This window comes from Lithobates pipiens, unplaced genomic scaffold (assembly GCF_037356315.1).
Source record: "Lithobates pipiens isolate NorthernLeopardFrog02 unplaced genomic scaffold, aLitPip1_a1.2 Scaffold_8, whole genome shotgun sequence".
Classification (NCBI taxonomy): Eukaryota; Metazoa; Chordata; class Amphibia; order Anura; family Ranidae; genus Lithobates; species Lithobates pipiens.
The window spans coordinates 269,809,591-269,830,934 of NW_027507903.1; the positions used below are offsets into that span (position 1 = coordinate 269,809,591).

The window sequence follows — 21,344 nt, forward strand, 5'->3', positions numbered from 1 at the left end:
TTGCAGTGACCCATGTCCCCTGAGGCAGGAGGCTTTTTAGGACACTATCTTGCATATTAGCCGTTAAAATTAGCACTTTCCAATTCGAACGTTCGAGTCCCATAGACTTCAATGGGGTTCTAACGTTCGTACCGAACGCGGGGGTCGTTCGCAAGTTCTGGTGCGAACCGAACCGGGGGGTGTTCGGCTCATCCCTAATCCTGTATGCAAACCAATAATTCACTGTATGTATAAGACAAAAAGCAAATCATTTCATACTGACCACAATACCAGCCTGGACAACAAGATCCATCTATCCTCTTTTTAGCCAGCCGTGTCTCAGGCATACAGGAAGGCTGTGATGTCGGACAAAGGTTCTCTTCACACACTACGTTGAACAAAAAATAAAATATGATGAACAGTAGCTGCATTGAAAAGAAATGTATCTTCTGTTCATAAAACTGAAACCAAATACATTTTCAATGTAATCTTACCACAAATATAATGAGGGCAGCACTGGTTTGTGGTGTTCAAATCAACAGTAAGGATCTCTCCTTCTCTGCAAACGGGAACAGGTTCTGTACAGGATTCACAAACTACATGTGTACAATAAATGATTATTATATTTTTGGAAATTATTTTAATTCAGCAAATAATAATTTTTATGAAAATACTCAGAAGGGACAGGCTTAAAATGTTGGATAATACCCATCTCTGCCTCTTCTGTGTGGTGTACAACTGACAGATCCACTTCCATGATACCCCCCTAGTCTCCTTTTTACAAAATTGTTCTAGGCATGCAGATCCTCAGAGATAACTCACATTAGGTTTGAACAAGGTTTGAACTACTTTCCTCCACAACTTCTCTTTCTGTTTAAAACATTTCACATTCAAGCAAGTCTTACACAATGGTTTACTGGTTATGCTCAAATTATTCTGTAGCTTGCCCCATGTTAGGTCTGGGCTCATATATGGTGGGTTGCTTCCCAGTCATGGGTGTGCTAAAGCTTCAAATCTTAAAAACTCGAAAAAGCATAGTTCCTATACATAGCAAAGTACCGGTAAGAAGCGGGCATTGTGATATGTGGAATTCAGTGGCCGAGGATTTCATGAAGTGTGAAAACATTTATTTACTGTGTATAGATTGACAGCTAGAAAGAAGCAAGCCGTGTTGATGTCTAGAAGACAGTTGGAGGGGTCTCAGCCCCTGACCCACATCTAGTCTAAAAGAGACCCTGAGTCACTGGGGGCTTTGTGCAATGTCTGAAAAAAATGTATGTCTGCCCCTGGTAGTATGCTCATAATGTATTATTAAATGAAGGATTCTGCATTTGTAGTAAATGTAATAACGCACGCATATACAGTACATTCTGTAGATTTTATGCTTCTTATAGACTGAAAATGTTCAATTCTAAAAGCATGTAACTCCAGAGCAATCTATATAGATTCTACTGGTATAAAATGATTGGCTAAATGGTTGAACTAGCCCAAATTTTGTTAAGCGTGTGTGCGGTGATTAGACTATTTCATTTTAAAGGCCAATCAGGTTAATTGATTTTTATTAAGGCCATCTAAACCGCATTAGTGGTTGAATCTAAAACAGGTTAACCCAAATGCTGTAAATTCTTCTGTAAATCTTCAGTTAATCTGAACAAGCCATACAACTGATCTATGCATAAAGAGCAGAGGTTCCCAAACGTATTTGGCATATCGCCCCCTTTTTAGTAAAAAAAAATATTCAGTAACCCCCCCCCCCCCCACACACACACACACATACACACGGAAATCTACCTACTTTAAGGGAACAAACATAAAGATGCAGTGACAAACTTGTGTTCTTTTATGTATATATATTTCAACGCTTGTTTACGTGGGGGGGAAGATGAACGGAGATATACTTACCCAATCCTCCACTCCTTTCTGCACAAGACTGGTCCCTATAGCTCCTGCACACCTGAATTTTATCGGTCTTAAATCTTGATGACCTCAAGCCCAGAGCAGAAAGCGCTAAAATGCCTGAAAAATGCCTCCAGTGTGAAAGTGGTCTTACAGTTCAAATTTGTGCAGATCAGCATTGGAAGGAGGGGGCACTAGCAGGGAACTGTGGCAGATCTGTATTATAGAAGTAGCAGCTCTCAATCTCATTGCTGGTAATACAGAGACCCTAACTGACAGGTGTCAAAAGTCTGCCAATACACAAAGTTCTTGGCTGCTATCTTCTGCTATCTTCTGCCTCGTGATGGCCTCTATGTGTGGGGGGTACAGGGCCAGCAAGATTATCTTCCAAGGCTGACTTACAAAGATTTGAAGCTATGTACAAATGATAGGATTTTCTGACAACAAAACTGTGGATTGTGTTCCAAAGGATGTTGGCTCAAACTTGTCTTGCATACACATGGTCACACAAATGTTGTCGGAAATTCCGAACGTCAAGAACATGGTGACGTACAACACAAACGACGAGATGATAAAAATTAAGTTCAATAGCCAGTGCGGCTCTTCTACTTAATTCTGAGCATACGTGGACTTTTGTGCTTCGGAATTGTGTGCACATGCTCAGAATTTGAGAACCTGCTCTCAAACATTTGTTGGCGGAAATTTTGACAACAAAGGTTCTATGGAGCATACACACGGTCAGACTTTCCGACAACAAGCTCACATCCAACATTTGTTGTCGGAAAATCCTATCATGTGTATGACCCATAAGTGTGCTATGCTTTTTTGTTAATAAATGTATACTTTTATTCTAATGTGAATCCCGCTCTCCTGTGTTTCTATCTATTGAAAATAACAGGCAGGTTATCCAGAACATTATGGTGTTAACAACTAAGTAACATTAAATTGAATATTTAGTGGTACATCTAGCTGTAGAGTAGTATTCAAACCATTCTATATAATGTAAGAGGAAATGTTTAAATATTTATGTACACGGACAGCTGAGGTCAGACAATTCAAGAGTTGTAAAAAGTGAGGGAGCAGATACCTGGTTGCCAACCCCAACCAAAATAACATAACATACACGCTACCAGGTTTCAATTGTCTTGGATAGTATTCAAAGTGAAAAACAGATAGATAGATAGATAGATTTAATGCTTAAAATGCTTAAATGCGTACCACAGATATAGTTGAAGCAGCATGGATCATTGTCTCTAACTAGGACTGCAATCTGGTCCACTTTGCACTCTGGATGTGAAGCTATTGGGCAGGCAGATGGGTCACACACTGTTAGGGAAAATTGGATTTATTTTCTAATGATGCAGAAGTAAAATATAGCAGTATTCATCATTGTTTCTATGCCAACAAAGCTATGTGTTAGTATTGGTTACCTTTTTTGCCCTTCTGCTATTTGTGCTATTTGATATTTGTTTTACCATAATGTTGAACTTATAAAAGAAATCTATTCTTCTCATTTTTCATTGCTGTACCATGCCTTTATAGCATAATAAAAAAATCCAGTTTTTAATCTGATGTGTTTTCAGTTCAAGCTTTCCTTCGCAAATGGGCATTAAAGTGATACTAAACACACACTGTTAAATTTACATCCATTCTATTTCTGTATGTGGATGATGGCACTGTAATTATATTAATTTAAAAAAAATTAAAAAGTACCTTTTTCCCCAATCGATATACAGCTGTCACATAACCCAGCTCTTTCCCAGCTTGTCTGAAGGGAAACATAAGCAGGAGGAGCTTCTAGTCCTCTGCTGCTGGTCACATGTTCAAAATAAAGAAAAATAGCCTTTGGGATAAAGAGTAAAAATAAACAATAATATCAACAAACTGTTTTAACCACTTGCCGACCAACCGCCGTCATTGTACTGCGGCAGGTCGGCACGGTCCCGCAAACCATCGTAGCTATACATTGGCTCGCGGGATTAGGATGGCAGGCACGCGCGTGCCCACTGCACTTCGGGGATGCCGATGCTCGTGGCTGACAGCCGCGATGACCGCTGGCCACGAGCAATCGCGAGCACGAGAGGCAGAACAGGGAAGTGTGTGTGAAAGCACACAAATCCCTGTTCTGTTCTGAGAGGAGTGACAGATCGTGTGTTCTTATTAGCTAGGAACCACAATCCGTCACTTCCTCTAGTCAGTCCCCTCCCCCTTCAGTTAGAAACACGTAGCAGGGAACACAGTTAACCCCTTCATCACCCCCTAGTGTTAACCCCTTCATCACCCCCTAGTGTTAACCCCTTCCCTGCCAGTGACATTTTTAAAGTAGTCAGTGCATTTTTATAGCACTGATCGCTGAAAAAATGCCAATGGTCCCAAAATGTGTCAAAAGTGACCACTGTGTCTGCCATAATGTCGCAGTCCCAATAAAAATCGCAGACAGTTGCCATTACTAGTAAAAAAAAAATAACAATAATAAAAATGCTATAAATCTATCCCCTATTTTGTAGAAGCTATAACTTTTGCACAAACCATTCAATATACTCTTATTCGTTTATTTATTTATTTTTTTTACCAAAAATATGTAGAAGAATACATATCGGTCTAAACTGAGAAAAAAAGAGCTTTTTTTTAAAAATTGTCGCTCTCTTTTTGTTTTAGTGCAAAAAATAAAAACCACAGAGGTGATAAAATACCACCAAAAGAAAGCTCTATTTGTGGGGAAAAAAGTGTGTCAATTTTGTTTGGGTACAGCGGCACATGACAATTGTCAGTTAAAGCGACGCAGTGCCGAATCGCAAAAAAAACGCCCGGTCATTCGCCAGCCACATCTTCCGCCACATCAGCCACATGTCATACACATAAACTGTATATATATATATATATATATATATATATATATATATATATATATATATGTAATCAAATCTTTATTATAATTTGCCAATAACATGGTGTGGGTGGATTTCTGCCAGTCACAGTCTGTGTCACAACCTTCCAGCCTGTGTCTTAAAACAACAGGAAGGTGATTATTCCATTTATCTACATGTAATATCCAACCCACATTGTGGGAGGAAGTGGGCTGTCATTTACCAATTTGTATATGCACACATGTGTGACTCTATACTCACATGGGCTGATCAGATGTAATTGTGAGGAAATGCTCAGCACAGAAACTCACGGAAAACTGAGCATGTGCAGAGCTGCCAACACTGCTCTGCAAAATCCCTAGCTAAATTGGGGACTTTGACAGAAGGGGGAGATAGAGAGCAGCAGGATCAACCAGGTTTTTTGCAGAATACAGAAAACAAATCTCATAGTGACTGAGTGAGTATGAACAGCATGTAATACACCATTTATTGATAGTTTTTTTTCCATTATGTGGGTTTAGTGACACTTTAAGGATTAAATTCAAAAAGTCCATTGGCTAATTTACCAAATAGATTATCTTGTGTTATTAATACAAATGCTGTGTCCACTAATTCTTGCAGAAATTTACCAAAATCAAACAATATTTTCATACTTCTTATCATGACATAGTATTTAAAAGTCCGTTAACAATGATTATCGTACAGGTTATCACTCTTTAAAATATCACTAGCTCCAATCTGGCAAAAATGATTAGGTGCCATGGAGTATCTATTGAGGAGAGCAGCAGAAGAAGAAAGGGTTTAAACCCAGGTTCACACTGAGCTGCGGGAATGAAGCCATGCGAGTTCAGCTGAACTCACATGATTTTACTCCTGCATGTCAGTCCTGATTTTGCCACGATTTCAGAGACATCTGTGCAGATTTCTGCACAGATGTCAATATAAATTGGCAACACAAAATCGCAAAAAGTAGTACATAAATGACAGATGCAGCGTCGTATCGATTAGGACGGTGCCATTGACAGCAGTAGCAGCCGATTTGACATGTCAAATCGCATGTCAAAACGCTCCTGTGTGAGCCAGGGCTTAATGACTAAATATCCATTTCCAAAGAAAAAATGTATTCCATGAGAAAATGATCATGGAATGACAATAAAAAATCATGCAATTAAATTAACATATAGTGGGGTTGATTTACTGATATTGGAGAGTGCAAAATCTGATGAAGGTCTGCATAAAAATCAGCTTCTTATTTTTTTGTCAAAGCTTAATTAACCACTTATTGTCTGGCATATAAGAAAATGACAGTGGGCATGATGCGCTCTCGTTCTGGGATGACGTCATATGACGGCGCCCAAAAACGGCACTCTCGCACGCCCGGGGGGGCACGCAGCGTGGCAATTGTAGCCAGGCCGTGTTTCTAGGACATGGCATGACCCCAATCTTGGTAAAGAGCCATGACGCGGCTCTTTACCCATGCGATTGGCTGTGTCCAATCACAGCCGGTCACACGTAAACAAGGAAAAGTCCTTTATCAGCTCTCCTCACCTTACACTGACAGAGTGTGTGGCGAGGAGAGCTGATCAGCAGCATCTCCTCGCAGGGGAGACATGTACAGGTAATCAAGGCACTGATCATCAGTGCTCTGATTACAGTACAGCCCCAGCAGTGCCCATCAGTGCCACCAATCAGTGCCCATCAGTGACATCAATTAGTGCCTATCAGTGACACAAATCAGTGCACATTTGTGACACCAATCAGTGTCCATTAGTGCTGCCAGTCAGTGCTGCCTTTCAGTGCCATCAGTGCTGCCCATCAATGCTCATCAGTGCTGCCCATCAATGCTCATCAGTTCTACCCATCAGTGTCCATCAGTGCCACCTATCCATGCCTCCTATCAGTGCCCATTAGTGCCACCTATCAGTGCCCACCAGTGCCACCTATCAGTGCCACCTATCAGTGCCACCTATCAGTGCTCATCAGTACTGAATATTAGTGCCACCTATTAGTGCCCATCAGTGTGGCATATTAGTGCCTCCTCATCAGTGCCACCTAATCAGTGCCCATTAGTCCCACCTCATCAGTGCTGAAGTTAGAAGCTGAAGTTACCATGCACAGCTGCAACAGATTTTACACTTTCCAGTTTGAGTAAGCCTTGTTTCAAACCGGTGCAGCTTTGAAATCGTGCTACATCAGTGCGATTTACACTGCCAATTTCATTGCGGCTTGTGACTTCATTTAACAGAAGTCTATGCAGGTCGACATGACATCAGTAAAAAGTAGTGCAGGAACCTTTTTCACAATTGTTGCGATATGAGTAGCGGCAATATGAACAGTTCCATTGCTGGCAATGGAGTGCAACTTGCCATGTGATTTGGAACTGTCAAATTGCATGGTAGGTCACACTGGTGTGAAGTGGGGCTTAATCAAGTATGTCTTAGCCTGGCCATAGATTATGCAGTTTTCGTTCCTTCAAAAAATTGCTCGACTCTCTCATCAACACATCGATTGTTGATGGGGGAATGCGCTATTTTATTCTGGCAGCGATGGGGGTGTCCCTGCCATCAGAATACAATAGCCACTGACAATGGCTATAGTAGTAGTAGTAGCGATTGTATGAAACAAAAATAAAAATAATCAGACAAGCTGTTTGTGCTAAAGTCAATCGAAAGAATGACTACACTACAACCAGCCTGCCCATAGATGAATCTAAATTTGGCCGCTGAACCAGACGAATTTGGGTCTGTCTATGGCCGGCTTTATTGAACTAATCCAGCAGTGCATGAAGTGCAGAAGTCAGCAAATTCAGTACTACACAAACTGCTGGGATCAGAATTTGTTCTGTAGGAATAGCTGCTCTGCCCAATAGCAGCAACAAGTATGTGATGTATTTTAAAGAGTCAGTGTTGATTAAAGAGTTCCAGCCTGTACCCAAAAGCATAATACTGAAAAAAGCAATTACAGTAGGTTTGTGTTACAATCGACTTTTTGATTTCCTATGGGATAAAATGTAACAGAAAAGAAATACTTACCACAGTGAAATTGAGGGCAGCAGGTACCTGGTATATAATCTGCACCCAGTCTTTCCCCAATCTTACAGGTTAGAGGTCTTTCACACAAGCTTATGTTACATTCTATAAACATATAATATATAAATTACAATAAATCCAAACTAAATAGTGTGCCAATACATTAATTATACAACATTCAATATATTATTTTGAAATGAAAGGAACAAAACAATAATGTGTGTAATTATTAGAATTTCATTTGTATCTTTTTAGTTTAAGAACATCCATTCCAATTTCTAATTTTCAGTGGGGCCCGTTCAATATTAATTTTTGACCAAATTGGTGAGTAAATTCGAAGGAGCAGAAATTGAATTTTTTCTTGAACATTCAAATTTCTAACAGCACGGGAGGCAGTTTACACGCTGCAGCTACCTTAGTGCAGAGACTGGCGCCATCTTTTGTAAGTGTAATCGCTTGTTTTTATTTGCAATTATAATAAAGTTGCAATATGACACTTTGGGTGGATTTATCTTCCTCTGATTTACACCCACATAAAGGAGCTGGTATGATCAGCTGCCACATTGTGGGCATGGGCATCTGCAGATAGGGGCAAGAGGGGGCAAGTGTCCCCCCTGGAATCAGGAATCGGATCTTAAATTCAGCACAGTTGCGTCGCTATCGAGGTGCGGGCTGCCACCAGCCAGTGGAGTGACACCATCAAGGTGCTGTCAAGCCCCCCCCCCCCCCCCCATCAGGGTAGTGTGACTGCTGGCTCTTTTCCCTGCTCAGTCCAGCAGAGAACTCGGCAGCGCTGTGGTAGGAAAAAGGCAAGCTGTGGGCTATCAGAGAAGCCAGAGAGAGAGCAACACTGTCCAGCACCACCAGAGAGCCATGCTGCCCAGCGTCACCAGAGAGCCACGCTACCCAATGCCACCAGAGAGCCATGCTGCCCAGAACTACCAGAGAGCCATGCTGTGCAGCACCACCAGGGAGAGAGCTACTCTGACCAGCGCCACCAGAGAGAGAGCCATGCTGCCCAGTGCCACCAAAGGGAGAGTCACACTGTCCAGCGCCACCAGAGAGAAAGCTAAGCTGCCCAGCACCACTAGAGAGAGAGCCACACTGCCCAGCACCACCAGAGAGAGCGCCACACTGCCCAATGCCACCAGAGAGACATGCTGTCCAGCGCCACCAGAGAGACATGCTGTCCAGCGCCACCAGAGAGCCACACTGCCCAGCGCCATCAGAGAGACGTACTGTCCAGTGCCACCAGAGAGAGCCACACTGCCCAGTGCCATCAGAGAGACATGCTGTCCAGTGCCACCAGAGAGAGCCACGCTGCCCAGCACCATCAGAGAGACACGTTGTCCAGCGCCACCAGAGAGACATGCTGTCCAGCGCCACCAGAGAGAGCCACGCTGCCCAGCATCATCAGAGAGACATGCTGTCCAGTGCCACCAGAGAGAGTCACGCTGCCCAGCGCCATCAGAGAGACACATTGTTCTGTGCCACCAGAGAGATATGCTATCCAGCGCCACCAGAGAAAGCCACGCTGCCCAGCATCATCAGAGAAATATGCTGTCCAGCGCCACCAGAGAGAGCCACACTGCTCAGAGCCATCAGAGAGACATGTTGTCCAGCATCACCAGAGAGACACACTGCCCAGTGCCACCAGAGAGACATGCTGTCCAGCGCTACCAGAGAGAGCCCCACTTCCCAGCACCATCAGAGACATGCTGTCCAGCACCACCAGAGAGACATGCTGTCCACAGCTACCAGAGAGAGCTCCACTTACAGACATGCTACACTATTGACCAGAATCACCCCCAGAGAACCCAGAGTGAGTGATCGTCCAGCCAGAGGGATCACTGCTGTAGTTTCGCTGGGTCTGGTAAGAGGGCCTGTTGACGATTATCCATTACTTATCCTAGGGACTGTACTGCGTCTGCAGTCTCTGACCATGATAATGTGATAATGTATTAATGACATTGTCGAAAAGGGGCAGTGCATGGGTGACCCTAAAATGATGCCCCCCCGATAAAAGTTTTGCGGACGCCCATGATCATAGGAATATTATTAAGCTCAGTGAGTGCTTGAAAAGTTGGGTAGAGGTCACCTTGAAGGAGTTATAGGTGGAGTTGGACTTTACACATTGACTCATTTTTATGGACTTGCAATTGACACTTTTTTGGCATATGGTCATTATTATTCATCTTAGTTTGTCACCCATGATAAGGATATTGCTATAACTAAGGATTTTTGCACAGCAGCAGGGTATTTTATATAACTGTTTGATTTTTTCATACAGATGTTCATGCAAATATTGACATAATCGAATATCTACTAGTGTATGGCTAGCTTAAATATGTAAGAATGTGAAAGTCCCATTAAAACGACTTTAAAGGGTATTTAAACCCCCTAAAAAACATTATATTGCAGCTTGCAAGTCTATAGATCTAGTAGCAGCATTCATTTAAGTTATATTTCTTTTACTTGCACCTGGTGATCTTGCCAGTAATACATTTCCTGTAGTAGGGTGATATTCACATTACTGTATCAAGACAACAGAAACCTCGGTAGTCCTCAGAGATTAAGAAAGATGTAACTGATAAAAATGCAGCACAGGCATACAGCACAGAAAGATAGCAGCTAAGCCGCCTATATTGTACGTGAATCGAAGTTCAGCCGTGACCGGCCAAATTTTGATCCATGTATGGGCACCCTGGTTGTACACAAGTCAATCTATTGATCACCATTGGTACAACCAGCCTGTTGGGTTTCTCCTGAACGATTAGTGCCACCGGCTATAGCCGTCAACATTAATTATTGTATTCTGCTGGCAGGGAAAGGGAGCCAGCAGAACACAATAGCACTACGAGAGGGAATCACCAATCTACACTGACTCAAGCTCATTTCTTTCCTTCCACCGATCAACCATACAGCATATAAAAATCACATGTATTATTTCAACCTGGTAATACTGTTGTGCTGTTCGTGGACTTACATACCACAGATTTTCTTTGGGCAGCAAGATCCTTCTTCAATAATGCTGATAAGAGTCTCTCCCTCCTGCTCACAGGTTGGCACTGGTTCCTCCCTGCATTCAGGTTCTAAGGATATGACAGTGCCATTCTCCAAGCATTTTGACAGACAGCACTTACTGACAGATGAATGCCATACTTCTCCTGGTGAACGTGGGTGTCCTTCATTATCAGTGCAAGCTGAGATAGGAAACACAGCTTACAATTAACTTTGAAGCATGTTTTAATATCTGCTCATTGTACTATATTCATTTGACCAAACATGCTAGTAACTGGCACAGCATTGGATCCCCCTCAACATATCTCTTTAAATAGCAAAATTGCATTAGTTCAAACATGAATGTTAAATAAACACCTGAAAGCATTCAGCCTATGTCTACACAATCTAGAACTATGCACACATAGCAAAGACTAAAGTTTGAAAATAAAGATCGTAGTTCAGTTATCCAGATTCAAGTGATTTTAAAGTAACATATTTTAAACCATATCTCAAATACCTACCATTTATTCAACATAGATATTGAGGGGATACATTTTAAATGTAATTTTAAACATATTAATGTTTACTGTGGCTTTATAATATTCCAATTAACCTTCAATGAGTAGGTCTGCAACTCTGCCTCCAGCATTCTAGCCCAATATGTTTCTGTATGTGGTTGGGTGGGTTGTCACAAGGCTCAATACCCAAAAGAGTTTTTATAAAGTTATAAGATGATGCACATGATTTTACTGAGTTATACTCAAGTTTTTATTTAATTATTTTTCATAAAAAGTGTTTAAGTGGGTCTGGGTTTAAAGCTACACTCCCGTTTTGAAATGCATACATGGAATAAGGCCTACTCATTTTGCTTAAGGTTTTAATCCAAAATCTAGGAACTCTTCTGCTTAGAATGTGTTTCCAACACACCCACTGCAGGCTCCTTGTTGTCTTTCATATACAGAAATCCTAAAGTATCAAAGTATTAGTATCAAGAGTCTCAGACAGCCACTATTCAGATTCTAATAAAAGTTTAATTCTGATTGGTGATGCCTACAACAGGGAATATGTTACACACAGGACAGGCTTCAGGAAACAAACCATGTCAAACCATACGTGGAGAGCTGTATACATTTTGGCTTTGGTGGATGACACAGAACTACATTCTTACAGCCTCATGGATGAGAATAGTATTCTGTGTTCATTCTAGTGCATGGGTGTCCAAACCTGTGGCCCTCCAGCTGTTGCAGAACTACAGGACCCCGAGGCATTGCAAGGAAAGTCCCATGAGGCACTGCAAGGTTGACAGTTGCCAGCATGACTCCCAAAGGCAGTGGCATGATGGAACTTGGCTCCCAAAATCGGAGGCATAATGGAACTTGTAGTTCCACAACAGCTAGAGGGCCGTAGGTTGGACACCCATGTTCTAGTGATTCTCACAGGTGGCTGCCCCTGGCTGCCACTATGCTGCTATGTGAATATAGTCTAAAGGAAACAGATGTGATTCTCTGACTTTATCACAGTTGTTTGTTGAATAGCATTGGCCGTTCACTGCTGAGGTTCATTTGTTGGCTGGGATTGCTGTTTAATGTTCCCTCAGTTAGGCCTCATTTACATTTGTGTGTGGGGGGGGGCAAAAAAATGGCAATTGAGCCAGGCTTATAATGCCCCTCAACCACCCCTATAAGCTGCAAAGGCAGCTACACAAGGGTATTCACATGCCACGGCAAAAGTTCAGCTGGCAGCCCCATTCACCAAACACAACCCATTCAGCTAAATGAGCCATGCCACATCTGCATGCATTGCATGAGGTTGTAGTGTAATGGTGCAGGTGTTTAAGGTTAACACAGGAAACAAGGAAGCAAAGCAATGCCTACTCACAACCTGTCAAATGCCATCTGAAAATTGTTTAAGTGGGAATTGCTCTTCAATGGGCTAATTCTAGTGTACATGAGCCCCTACGGAATACATCAGCTAAAGGATTTTAGATTTGGGGAGCAGGTGATAAAGGTGTTAAAAGAAATACAATACCACATTTTTTTTCTGGGATGCACAGCTCAGAATCTGTTCTGTGGAGAAGGGTTCCCTTTTTGCAAACACAATCTTCCCTTAAGTAGGAACATGGCGACTCTTCATAGTACCACTTGTTTAGGCAGGTTTTGGCAGCGCAGGGCTGTACACAAGGCTGGTACTCCTTTCCCTCTGGACAGGTCAATGCTACAAAAAATATGTAAGACGGTTATAATTTATTTTTGCCTAGGATAGTTAGATGGTATAGGCACCTTATAGCAAAACTCTAGGCAGATAAGAACAAGGACTAATTAAGGCAATAATGTATTCAATTTGAAATAAGAGTAAAATTGAGTACACCCCTAAGCGAAAATTTCCAAATTGAGCCCAACTAGCCATTTTCCCTCCCCAGTGTTATGTGGCTCGTTAGTGTTACAAGGTCCGAGGTGTGAATGGGGAGAAGGTGTGTAAAATTTGGTGTTATTGCTCTCCCTCTCTCCTACTGGTCACTGGAAGTTCAACATGGTACCTCATGGCAAAGAACTCTCTGAGAATCTGAAAAAAAGAATTGTTGCTCTACATAAAGATGGCCTAGGTTATTAGAAAGTTGCCAATACCCTGAAACTGAACTGCAGCACAGTGGCCGAGACCATACAGCGGTTTAACAGGACAGGTTCTACTCAGAAACCATGTTATGTGGTCTGATGAGACCAAGATAAACTTATTTGGTTCAGATGGTGTCAAGCGTGTGTGGTGGCAACCAGGTGAGGAGTACAAAAACAAGTGTGTTTTGCCTACAGTCAAGCATGGTGAGAGTGTCATTATCTGGGGCTGCTTGAGTGCTGCCAGCACTGGGGAGCCATGAATGCCAACATGTACTGTGACATACTTAAGCAGAGCATGATCCCCTCCCTTCAGAGACTGGGCTGCAGGGCAGTATTCCAACATGATAACGACCCCAAACACACCTCCAAAATTACCACTGTCTTGCTAAAGAAGCTGTCAGGGAAGAAACCAGAGAAGAACTAGCAGATATGCCAATATCCAATATGGCCACTCTAGTCCGCTTATGCGCATTAGCAACTGGCACGCAACCGTGAACATGCATATGCATAATGTGGTAATTACCTGTGTTTCCTGGCCTATATAAGGACAGTTGATCTCATAAATCGCTGGATTATCATCAGCTCTGTATCCTGTGTCCCTGTGTTCTTTGCTCCTGTTTGATTACCTGTTACTGACCTGGCTTCTCTCCTGACTCTGAACCCAGCTTGTTTCATTGACCTGCTTCTGCCTGTTCCAGATTGACTTCCTGTGTTTGACCCCGGCTTGATCACAACTACACTTCCTGCCTCTGCTTCTGATTGCCCTCCTGTGTATGACCCCCAGCCTGACTTCCGATGCTGTTTCTGATTTTCCATCTGTCAAGATCTACCAGTACCCCAGAGAGTCATTGGTTGTGACCACCTTCTCTGCTCCTGGGTGTCCACTTCTGGAACCATCAGGCAGCTTCCCCGGCAGGCAACCCGTGCATCTCTGGGCATAGTAACCTGTGTCTCCAACTCCAGGGGTACTCTGCATTCAGCCGCAAGGGGAGCCCTCTCATCACCTCAGCCTCCAGCATGGTACATGACAGAAGCTGAGGGTAAAGGTGATGGACTTGCCAAGCATGTCACCAGAACTAAACACTGTAGAGCATCTGCGAGGCTTCCTCAAATGGAAGGTGGAGGAGCGCAAGGTCTCTAACATTCACCAGCTTCGTGATGTCGTCATGAAGGAGTGTAAGAAGACTCCATTGGCTACCTTTGAAGCTCATATATATATGCACCTAGTTTATGAACCTAAAATCTTGATATCTTCTGAAATAATACCATGTACAACAGCACTGAGACCCAGAGAGGAGAATCCCACACAAGGATCCAATGGAGCTCTAAACAGTGCATGTGCTAAGAGTACATATTGACTAGAAAACAGTGTGCAGAGAGTAGGGATGCCTCATCATTGCACAGTTACTGCTTCATTATTAAGTCCTAGACTTGGATTATGTTCTTGACAAGGTTGTTCTGGTACTGACAGGCTGGCAGGAATAGCTAAATCAACCTGGCTACACAGAATTGCCTTTGGCACTTAAAACAACTGCATATATGCATTTTTTAACTCTGTATATAGATGCTTGCCTGGAGCATTGATTACAGACTTTGCTAGAACTAAATTATACACAAAATATTACATAGAGTGCCTAACAAATGCTCAGGCTCTTCCACATTTCTACAGTACAGTGTGGCATCACTAGACCCTGACATTGAGGGCAGGTGCCCCAGATCTCATGCCTGGTGTCCCAGTTCTAGCAGGGCAGCTAACAGAACAAGTCACTCTGAGTGTAAGACTGTTTAGCTCCATTGTAAACAGTGTGACAGAAGCAATGTCTGTCACTGTGATAATATGATAAAAGACAGGTTGAGAAGTAGTTGTGACAGCGAAAGGACCCCTAAGTTTCCAGAGCAGGTAACTCAGAACAAGACTCCAATTAAGAACAGGTGGGTTTACTGCACAAAGAAGAGAAGTTGCAGTCAGTCGGAGATCTGGTCAGCAATAAGCAATTAAATGGACAACCTTATAATGGGTTTCTAAGCCAGGACAGTGGAGTCAGTCCCTACTGCTGATGTAGCGTCACAGGATGTCTCAGAGGAGTATGTGATTGGGGCACACAGAGTGTGTGTCCAAGTTGGCAAGCCTAAAAAGATAGGCCCCATTCTAGTTCAAGTAGAAACCCAGGGGAGTGAGAAACTGTAATCAGAACCAAGAAGCTGAATAGGATCTTTTTGCTGTGTGAAGCTGGAACTAACCCTGCAAAGGAAAACGCTGTGTATTTTGCTGTACAGTGTACAGTATAAGCATGGGCACACACTTTGGCATGTGGACTGGCTTAGTAGAAGTTCTCTATTTGAAGCAAAATCTTGTAACAGGCAATACTGGGTGGAGGAATTTCCAGTCCAATGCTGCCTGTGTAGTTGTGGTCCAACATCACTCAGAGACCAAGGAGGAAGTGCACAGAACTCTTGTAGTTTCTGTAAGGCAAGGAAATATGAAAGCTCCCACTAATGACCAGTGAAAAGTGAGGACTCTAAACACAATTGACAGGGATCCAAATGCCAATGACCACCAATTTAAGGAGGGCAAAGACCAGTGGCCACCAATTTAAGGGGGTTAATAACATTGACCACCAACATAAGGGGAATAAATGCCACTGACCACCAATGTAAGGGGGGTACACTGGCATACACACCAGTGACCAACAACATTTGAGAGGGTATTCATCACAGACTCCCAACATAAGGAGGGGAGGGTTACTACTGCCTGCTGCACAATGCAAGTTGTGCAGAAAAACTGCACAGTCCTGCACCTTAACCACTGCACTGTATACAGTATATATCATTACATATTGCTGAAGGCTGCACTACATACACTATGTTTACATTACATAGTGCTGACTGTTGAAGTCCAAATGCCGATATAGCCCCTGCACTCTGTATACTATGTTGTGTGCTACATAGTCCTGACTGCTGCACTGTATATGCAGTGTTGCACATTACATAGTCTTGACCCCTGCATCTGATCGCTTCACTGTAGAAGATATGTTGTAAGTTACATAGTCCTGACCACTGCACTGTATTTATTGGCTTTTTTATACATTACATCAACTTACTAAGCCATCCACAACTCTGCTCACAGATACATTATTACCCTAGTCTCAAAATACCAACCTAATGTTTCCCGAGCTGCTCCTATCCTATTGAACTCCCTACCCCAATCTAGCCGATCATCTCTTACTTTGCTTTTAGACAATACCTTAGCTACCTTAGAATACTCTTAGCTACAGAGAAGCCTTCACCTAACAACTGTACTTCAATTTTCTCCATCAGCTCCTCCCCCACAACTATCACCTTTTGTATCACGTGACCCTCCCTCCTAGAGTTGTAACTGCCCTCATGTTGTAAAGTGCACAAACTGTTGCCACTATATAAATCCCGTATAATAATACATAATCCTGGCCTTTGCACTCTATGTACTACAGTTCCAGACTCAGGTTCTATTTAACCATTCTGCTCATTTTGCATTCTACGTTTGCTGCATCATCTGATCAGGGTGCCTCAGGCCTTTCCCAAATCTTGCAACCACCCTGCTACAGTGCACATACAGTATACATATATTTGTGGATAATGATAAAGCAGTGTGACTTACAGCAATAATCTTTAGTTCTCCATCGAATGCAGATATTGTGTTTGCTGCACAATGCAACATAGGCAGAGAGAGCATCACATTCATAGTTTAAGAAATATGTGTTGTTGATCCACATCTTCTCGCAAAAGTCTTGAGGAGAAACCTACAAATAACACTTACTTTAGGCAAACCAACCATCAATTTTAAATAAACATCTAGCTTTACCTAGAAAAGGCATAGATAAGAATGTGGAATGATAGAGTCTGAAGTGCAACAAATGTACACTCAACCAGAGCCTCCAAAATATTAACTAAATGGGTAAAGGCTGGGCAAAGTCATTTTATCTTAATTTACCTCAATCTATTCCTGAAGTTTTTCAATCATATGAAAAATGTAACATGTCTCTGATCATTGAGTACTATGTTATGTTCAATGAACAGATATTTTTTTACATCTATAACACTAACAAGATCAGATATCACATCCACATGGAGCATGCATAGTCTAGGGACAGTGAGGCTAAAAGACACAATCTGCCCACGTTGCTCACTTCCAGGAGCTCAGTCAAAGGTGCATGGACCCAGGTTGGGAAAAATATAAGTTCATAGAATATTAGTGCACAAAAAAATTAACAAACTGTGAAGGAACAACAATGAGGACCTGACTGTATTGAAAGGACAGGCAGGGTGTCATGTCTACAACTCCTAGCAGTTCTGCCACCTTGCCCTTGTCTTCTTCAATATATTGTCTCATCTTTCTTATGCCATGAGTGTTTTTACAGAGTAGGCAAGTGGTAAACATGTCAATATTATGTAATATGCATACCTTCCGGTGGCAAGGGGAAAATACTTTTTTGTTTAGTAACTCCATGCAATAAGTGCAGTTATCTTCGGTGCAGTTCCTTACTGGACGTCTTGTAGTAACATCAATTGATTTCTCAATCTCCCAGCTTTTAATAAACGCTTCAATGTCCTCTTTATTTGTTACTATGGTCCTGTTTTGCATTTTTAAATCATCACTTGGATCACCATTGCATATTCCTTATAACAGAGAAAAGGTAAATTATCTTAAGGGAGTATTTTTCTAACTTTTGTGTAGCATCATTGGATACTACAAATTAATCTGTAACATTTCCTCCCGTATTGGTAATTTATAGCACCATATATTGTATCCATATTGTATGAATGAACCAAAGTGTACTTTAGGAGAGGAGCAATCTCTATAATATGGATACTGGCTTTGCCATTTGTTAATGTGAATAGTAGAAGACAAAATAGCAAACACCAAGAGCTTTTAATTTTTTTTTTTACTTTTTGAAGAACAATGTAGTGTCGATATAATCAGATGTAGAAATCACCACTGTTAAATCAATTACAGTTTTGAATTTATGGGAACACCTGAAATATTATTTAGCATTTTTACTGCATTGAAAAAGATTTCTCTCCACTTCCAGTTCTGAAGACAAAAGTAGTAAGTGGAAGTCTCTCCATTGTGAGGGGAAAGCCCCACTTATACAACTGTCACTGGGTCAGATATTCTTTTGTAAGATTTCCACTAACCTACCAAGTCAGCATTCCTAAAAAAGATTTTCATTTTTTTACTGTTTAACTTTTTTAGATGTATAACCACACAACATATTTCTCCAGCAGAGATTTTGAGACATATTTCATAGTTTCATAAATATTCTGAAGAATGAAGAAAGTTGCAGTCATTTCACATGCATGCAGGGCATATCATTTTAGTAAAGTCGCTTATAAGTCAAAGATTAAACAAATCACTGATTCTTTCATGTCCTACTTACCACAAAGCCCTTCTGTTTTGGTGGTCTGATTGGAATGCAAGCCATACTGTATGTCTATAATACCAGTAACATGAGTCCACTTAATGCTGATGCCTGCTGGGGTGTTAATGACATACATTGCGCCTGTGTCCTGGATACATAGTCCTTGCTTTGAGTAAGGTAAAGGTTGAGGTATTGAATTCACTTCTACCTGAAACAACAGGAAGAGAATCATGAAAATGTTACTAATGAACAACAAGATACTCAGTGATTGTCAAACTGATAGGCTGTTTGGGCTATAATGTGACATTTGAGGGACACGGCTGGATGGTAATTAGGCACCCTAGAGTTATACTGCTACTTACAGGTGAAATGACCACTAGGCTCATAGAAAGCTGAAGGCCAATCCCCCAGAGGTTATAACCCCCTCCCCCCAGTATATCTAGGGCTTCCTGTGGAGTCATCAGGACCACAGCTAATGTTTACAAAGGAAAAAAGAACAGAGGGCACACCAGCGCTGCATATTACCTTCGTAAAACTTTAATGTATTAAGGACAAGAAGGCATACTCACAAACGAGTAATAAAATCAAGCAATTTGCATAAAGTCCCTCATTTGCATCATCCAGCATGATCTGCTGGCCAGTAACAATGGTGGGATGTAGAGTCCAAAAACGGGTGCGTTTCGAGGGGTATCCCCTCTTCTTCAGAGCTATTTATTTACATTAGCACCTGCTTGAATAAGCCACATTAGGCAGTGAGGATGCCCTCCAAAAGTTGCAATGCGCCCTGATGTTGCTTCTGTACACCCCCAGAGCTAACATTTACAGTACTCTAGGTGACATGTCACCCATCATCCAAGGCACCCCTCCTTGGGCAATGGGTTTACCATGAGAACTTTAGATTATCTCCAGAGGTGATGTGATGAACATTTTGGGAATTTTTTGGGACTTGCTTTATGCACATATGCCTACGATTCCCACAGTGCTGCCCTCTTTAAAAGACAGTGTTGACCCCTGACCCTGACTCACTGCCTTTCTTCTGCTGTGCCTTCGCTTTTATTTTTTTTTTTTTTACAGCTGCTAGGCAATAAGAACAGTATTAATCTTTTTTCTCTGATTGTAAGGCAGGATTGTGCCTTCTATGTTTCTCATGGATCCCATTGGGATCCACTTATGCTAGTAGATGGAGCTGACAATTAACAGAAATAAACATTATGGACATATTACAGGGATTATTCAAGACAGTTGAGCATTCATACAGTAAATAAAAATAATAATAATAATTATTATTATTATACAGGATTTATATAGCGCCAACAGTTTTACAATATAAAGGGGAATAGTACAATTACAATACAGAAGGAATAGTAGGTCCCTGCTCATGGTGCTTACAATCTAAAGTGAGAGGGAGATGCTACAAAAGGTAATCGCTGCAGGGGATGATCTGATGGAGATGACTCAAGTACAGCTTTTTAGGTGGAGGTGGGGTAGCCTTCCCAGAATAAGTGAGTTTTTAAGGATCGCCTGAAGACGGACAGGGTAGGAGCTTACTGGACATTCTGGGAAAGGGAGTAGGTAGTTCCAGAGTTTAGGAGAGGTTCTGGAAAAGTCTAGAGGAGATAACAAGGGAGCTAAAGAGCAAGATGTCTTGGAGGAAGCGATATCTGCAGTTGAGGTTGGTGATATAGCTGGGGGCAATGTTGTGGATGACTTTGTGTTTAGTATTTAGAATTTTTTTTTACGTTGGGCTAGTGGAAGCTAGTGAAGAGATTGGCAGAGAGATGCAGCGGCCGCCAATACGTTAGAAGGGTGTACAAGCCTAGTAGTAGCATTCATAATAGTCTGAAGGGGAAATAACCTGTGTAAAAATAGGTCAGTGAGCAAGGAGTTGCAAGGTGGGATATAACTGAGGAGTAAATAAGTTCTTCTGTGGTGTCACTACTAAGGAAGGGATGAATTCTCTAATGTTGTGGAGGTAGAGGAATCAAACTTTAGCAAGTGACTGGATGTGGGGGCCGAAGGAGAGGTCAGAGTCTAGGGATTACATCTAGCACACTGGCATGTGTGGAGGGACCAGTGGTTGTGGTGTTGATCTCAATGATAAAGATCAGGAGAAATATTCCAAGCTCAGTTTTAGAAAGATTGAGGTTGAGAAAGTGGCGTGATATCCATTCTGATATGTCGCTAAGTAAATTTGTGATAGGTGAGGAGATCAAGGGGGTGAGTTGGGAAGTAGAGAGATAGATCTGGGTGTCATCGGCATAGAGGTGGTACTGAAAGCCATCAAGGTTATCGACTAGCCCAGTGAAGAGATGTAGAGGAGATCGGAGAAAAAGGTGTTGTATGTGACCCTGAAAGTGCACTGAAATAGGTAAGAGAAGAACCAGAAAGAGCAGAGTCATGGAGGCCAACGGAGGCCAATGGAGTGGCGTTTATTAAGCGGGAGCGAGTGGTCAAATGTGTCAAAGGCAGCAGAAAGGTCTAAAAGTATGAGTATAAAGTAAAGGCCATTGGTTTTAGCAGTTAGTAAGTCAGTGAATTTTAGTAGGTCAGTTTTAGTGG

The 21,344-nt window shown here is 42.0% G+C and overlaps 1 protein-coding gene across 3 annotated transcripts in view; it reads right to left on the reverse strand.

Moving 5' to 3' along the window:
* Positions 1–21,344, reverse strand: part of OTOGL (otogelin like) — a 253,043-nt gene that overhangs the window by 43,648 nt on the left and 188,051 nt on the right. For all 3 annotated transcript variants that reach the window (XM_077471956.1, XM_077471955.1, XM_077471957.1), the window contains 9 exons: positions 18,804–18,993; positions 17,828–18,042; positions 17,024–17,165; positions 12,803–12,988; positions 10,762–10,974; positions 7,775–7,876; positions 3,094–3,201; positions 474–575; positions 263–367 (listed from right to left, as the gene is read on the reverse strand). In XM_077471956.1, the coding sequence (XP_077328082.1) occupies positions 263–367; positions 474–575; positions 3,094–3,201; positions 7,775–7,876; positions 10,762–10,974; positions 12,803–12,988; positions 17,024–17,165; positions 17,828–18,042; positions 18,804–18,993 (1,363 nt within the window). The remainder of the gene's footprint in view (positions 1–262; positions 368–473; positions 576–3,093; positions 3,202–7,774; positions 7,877–10,761; positions 10,975–12,802; positions 12,989–17,023; positions 17,166–17,827; positions 18,043–18,803; positions 18,994–21,344) is intronic.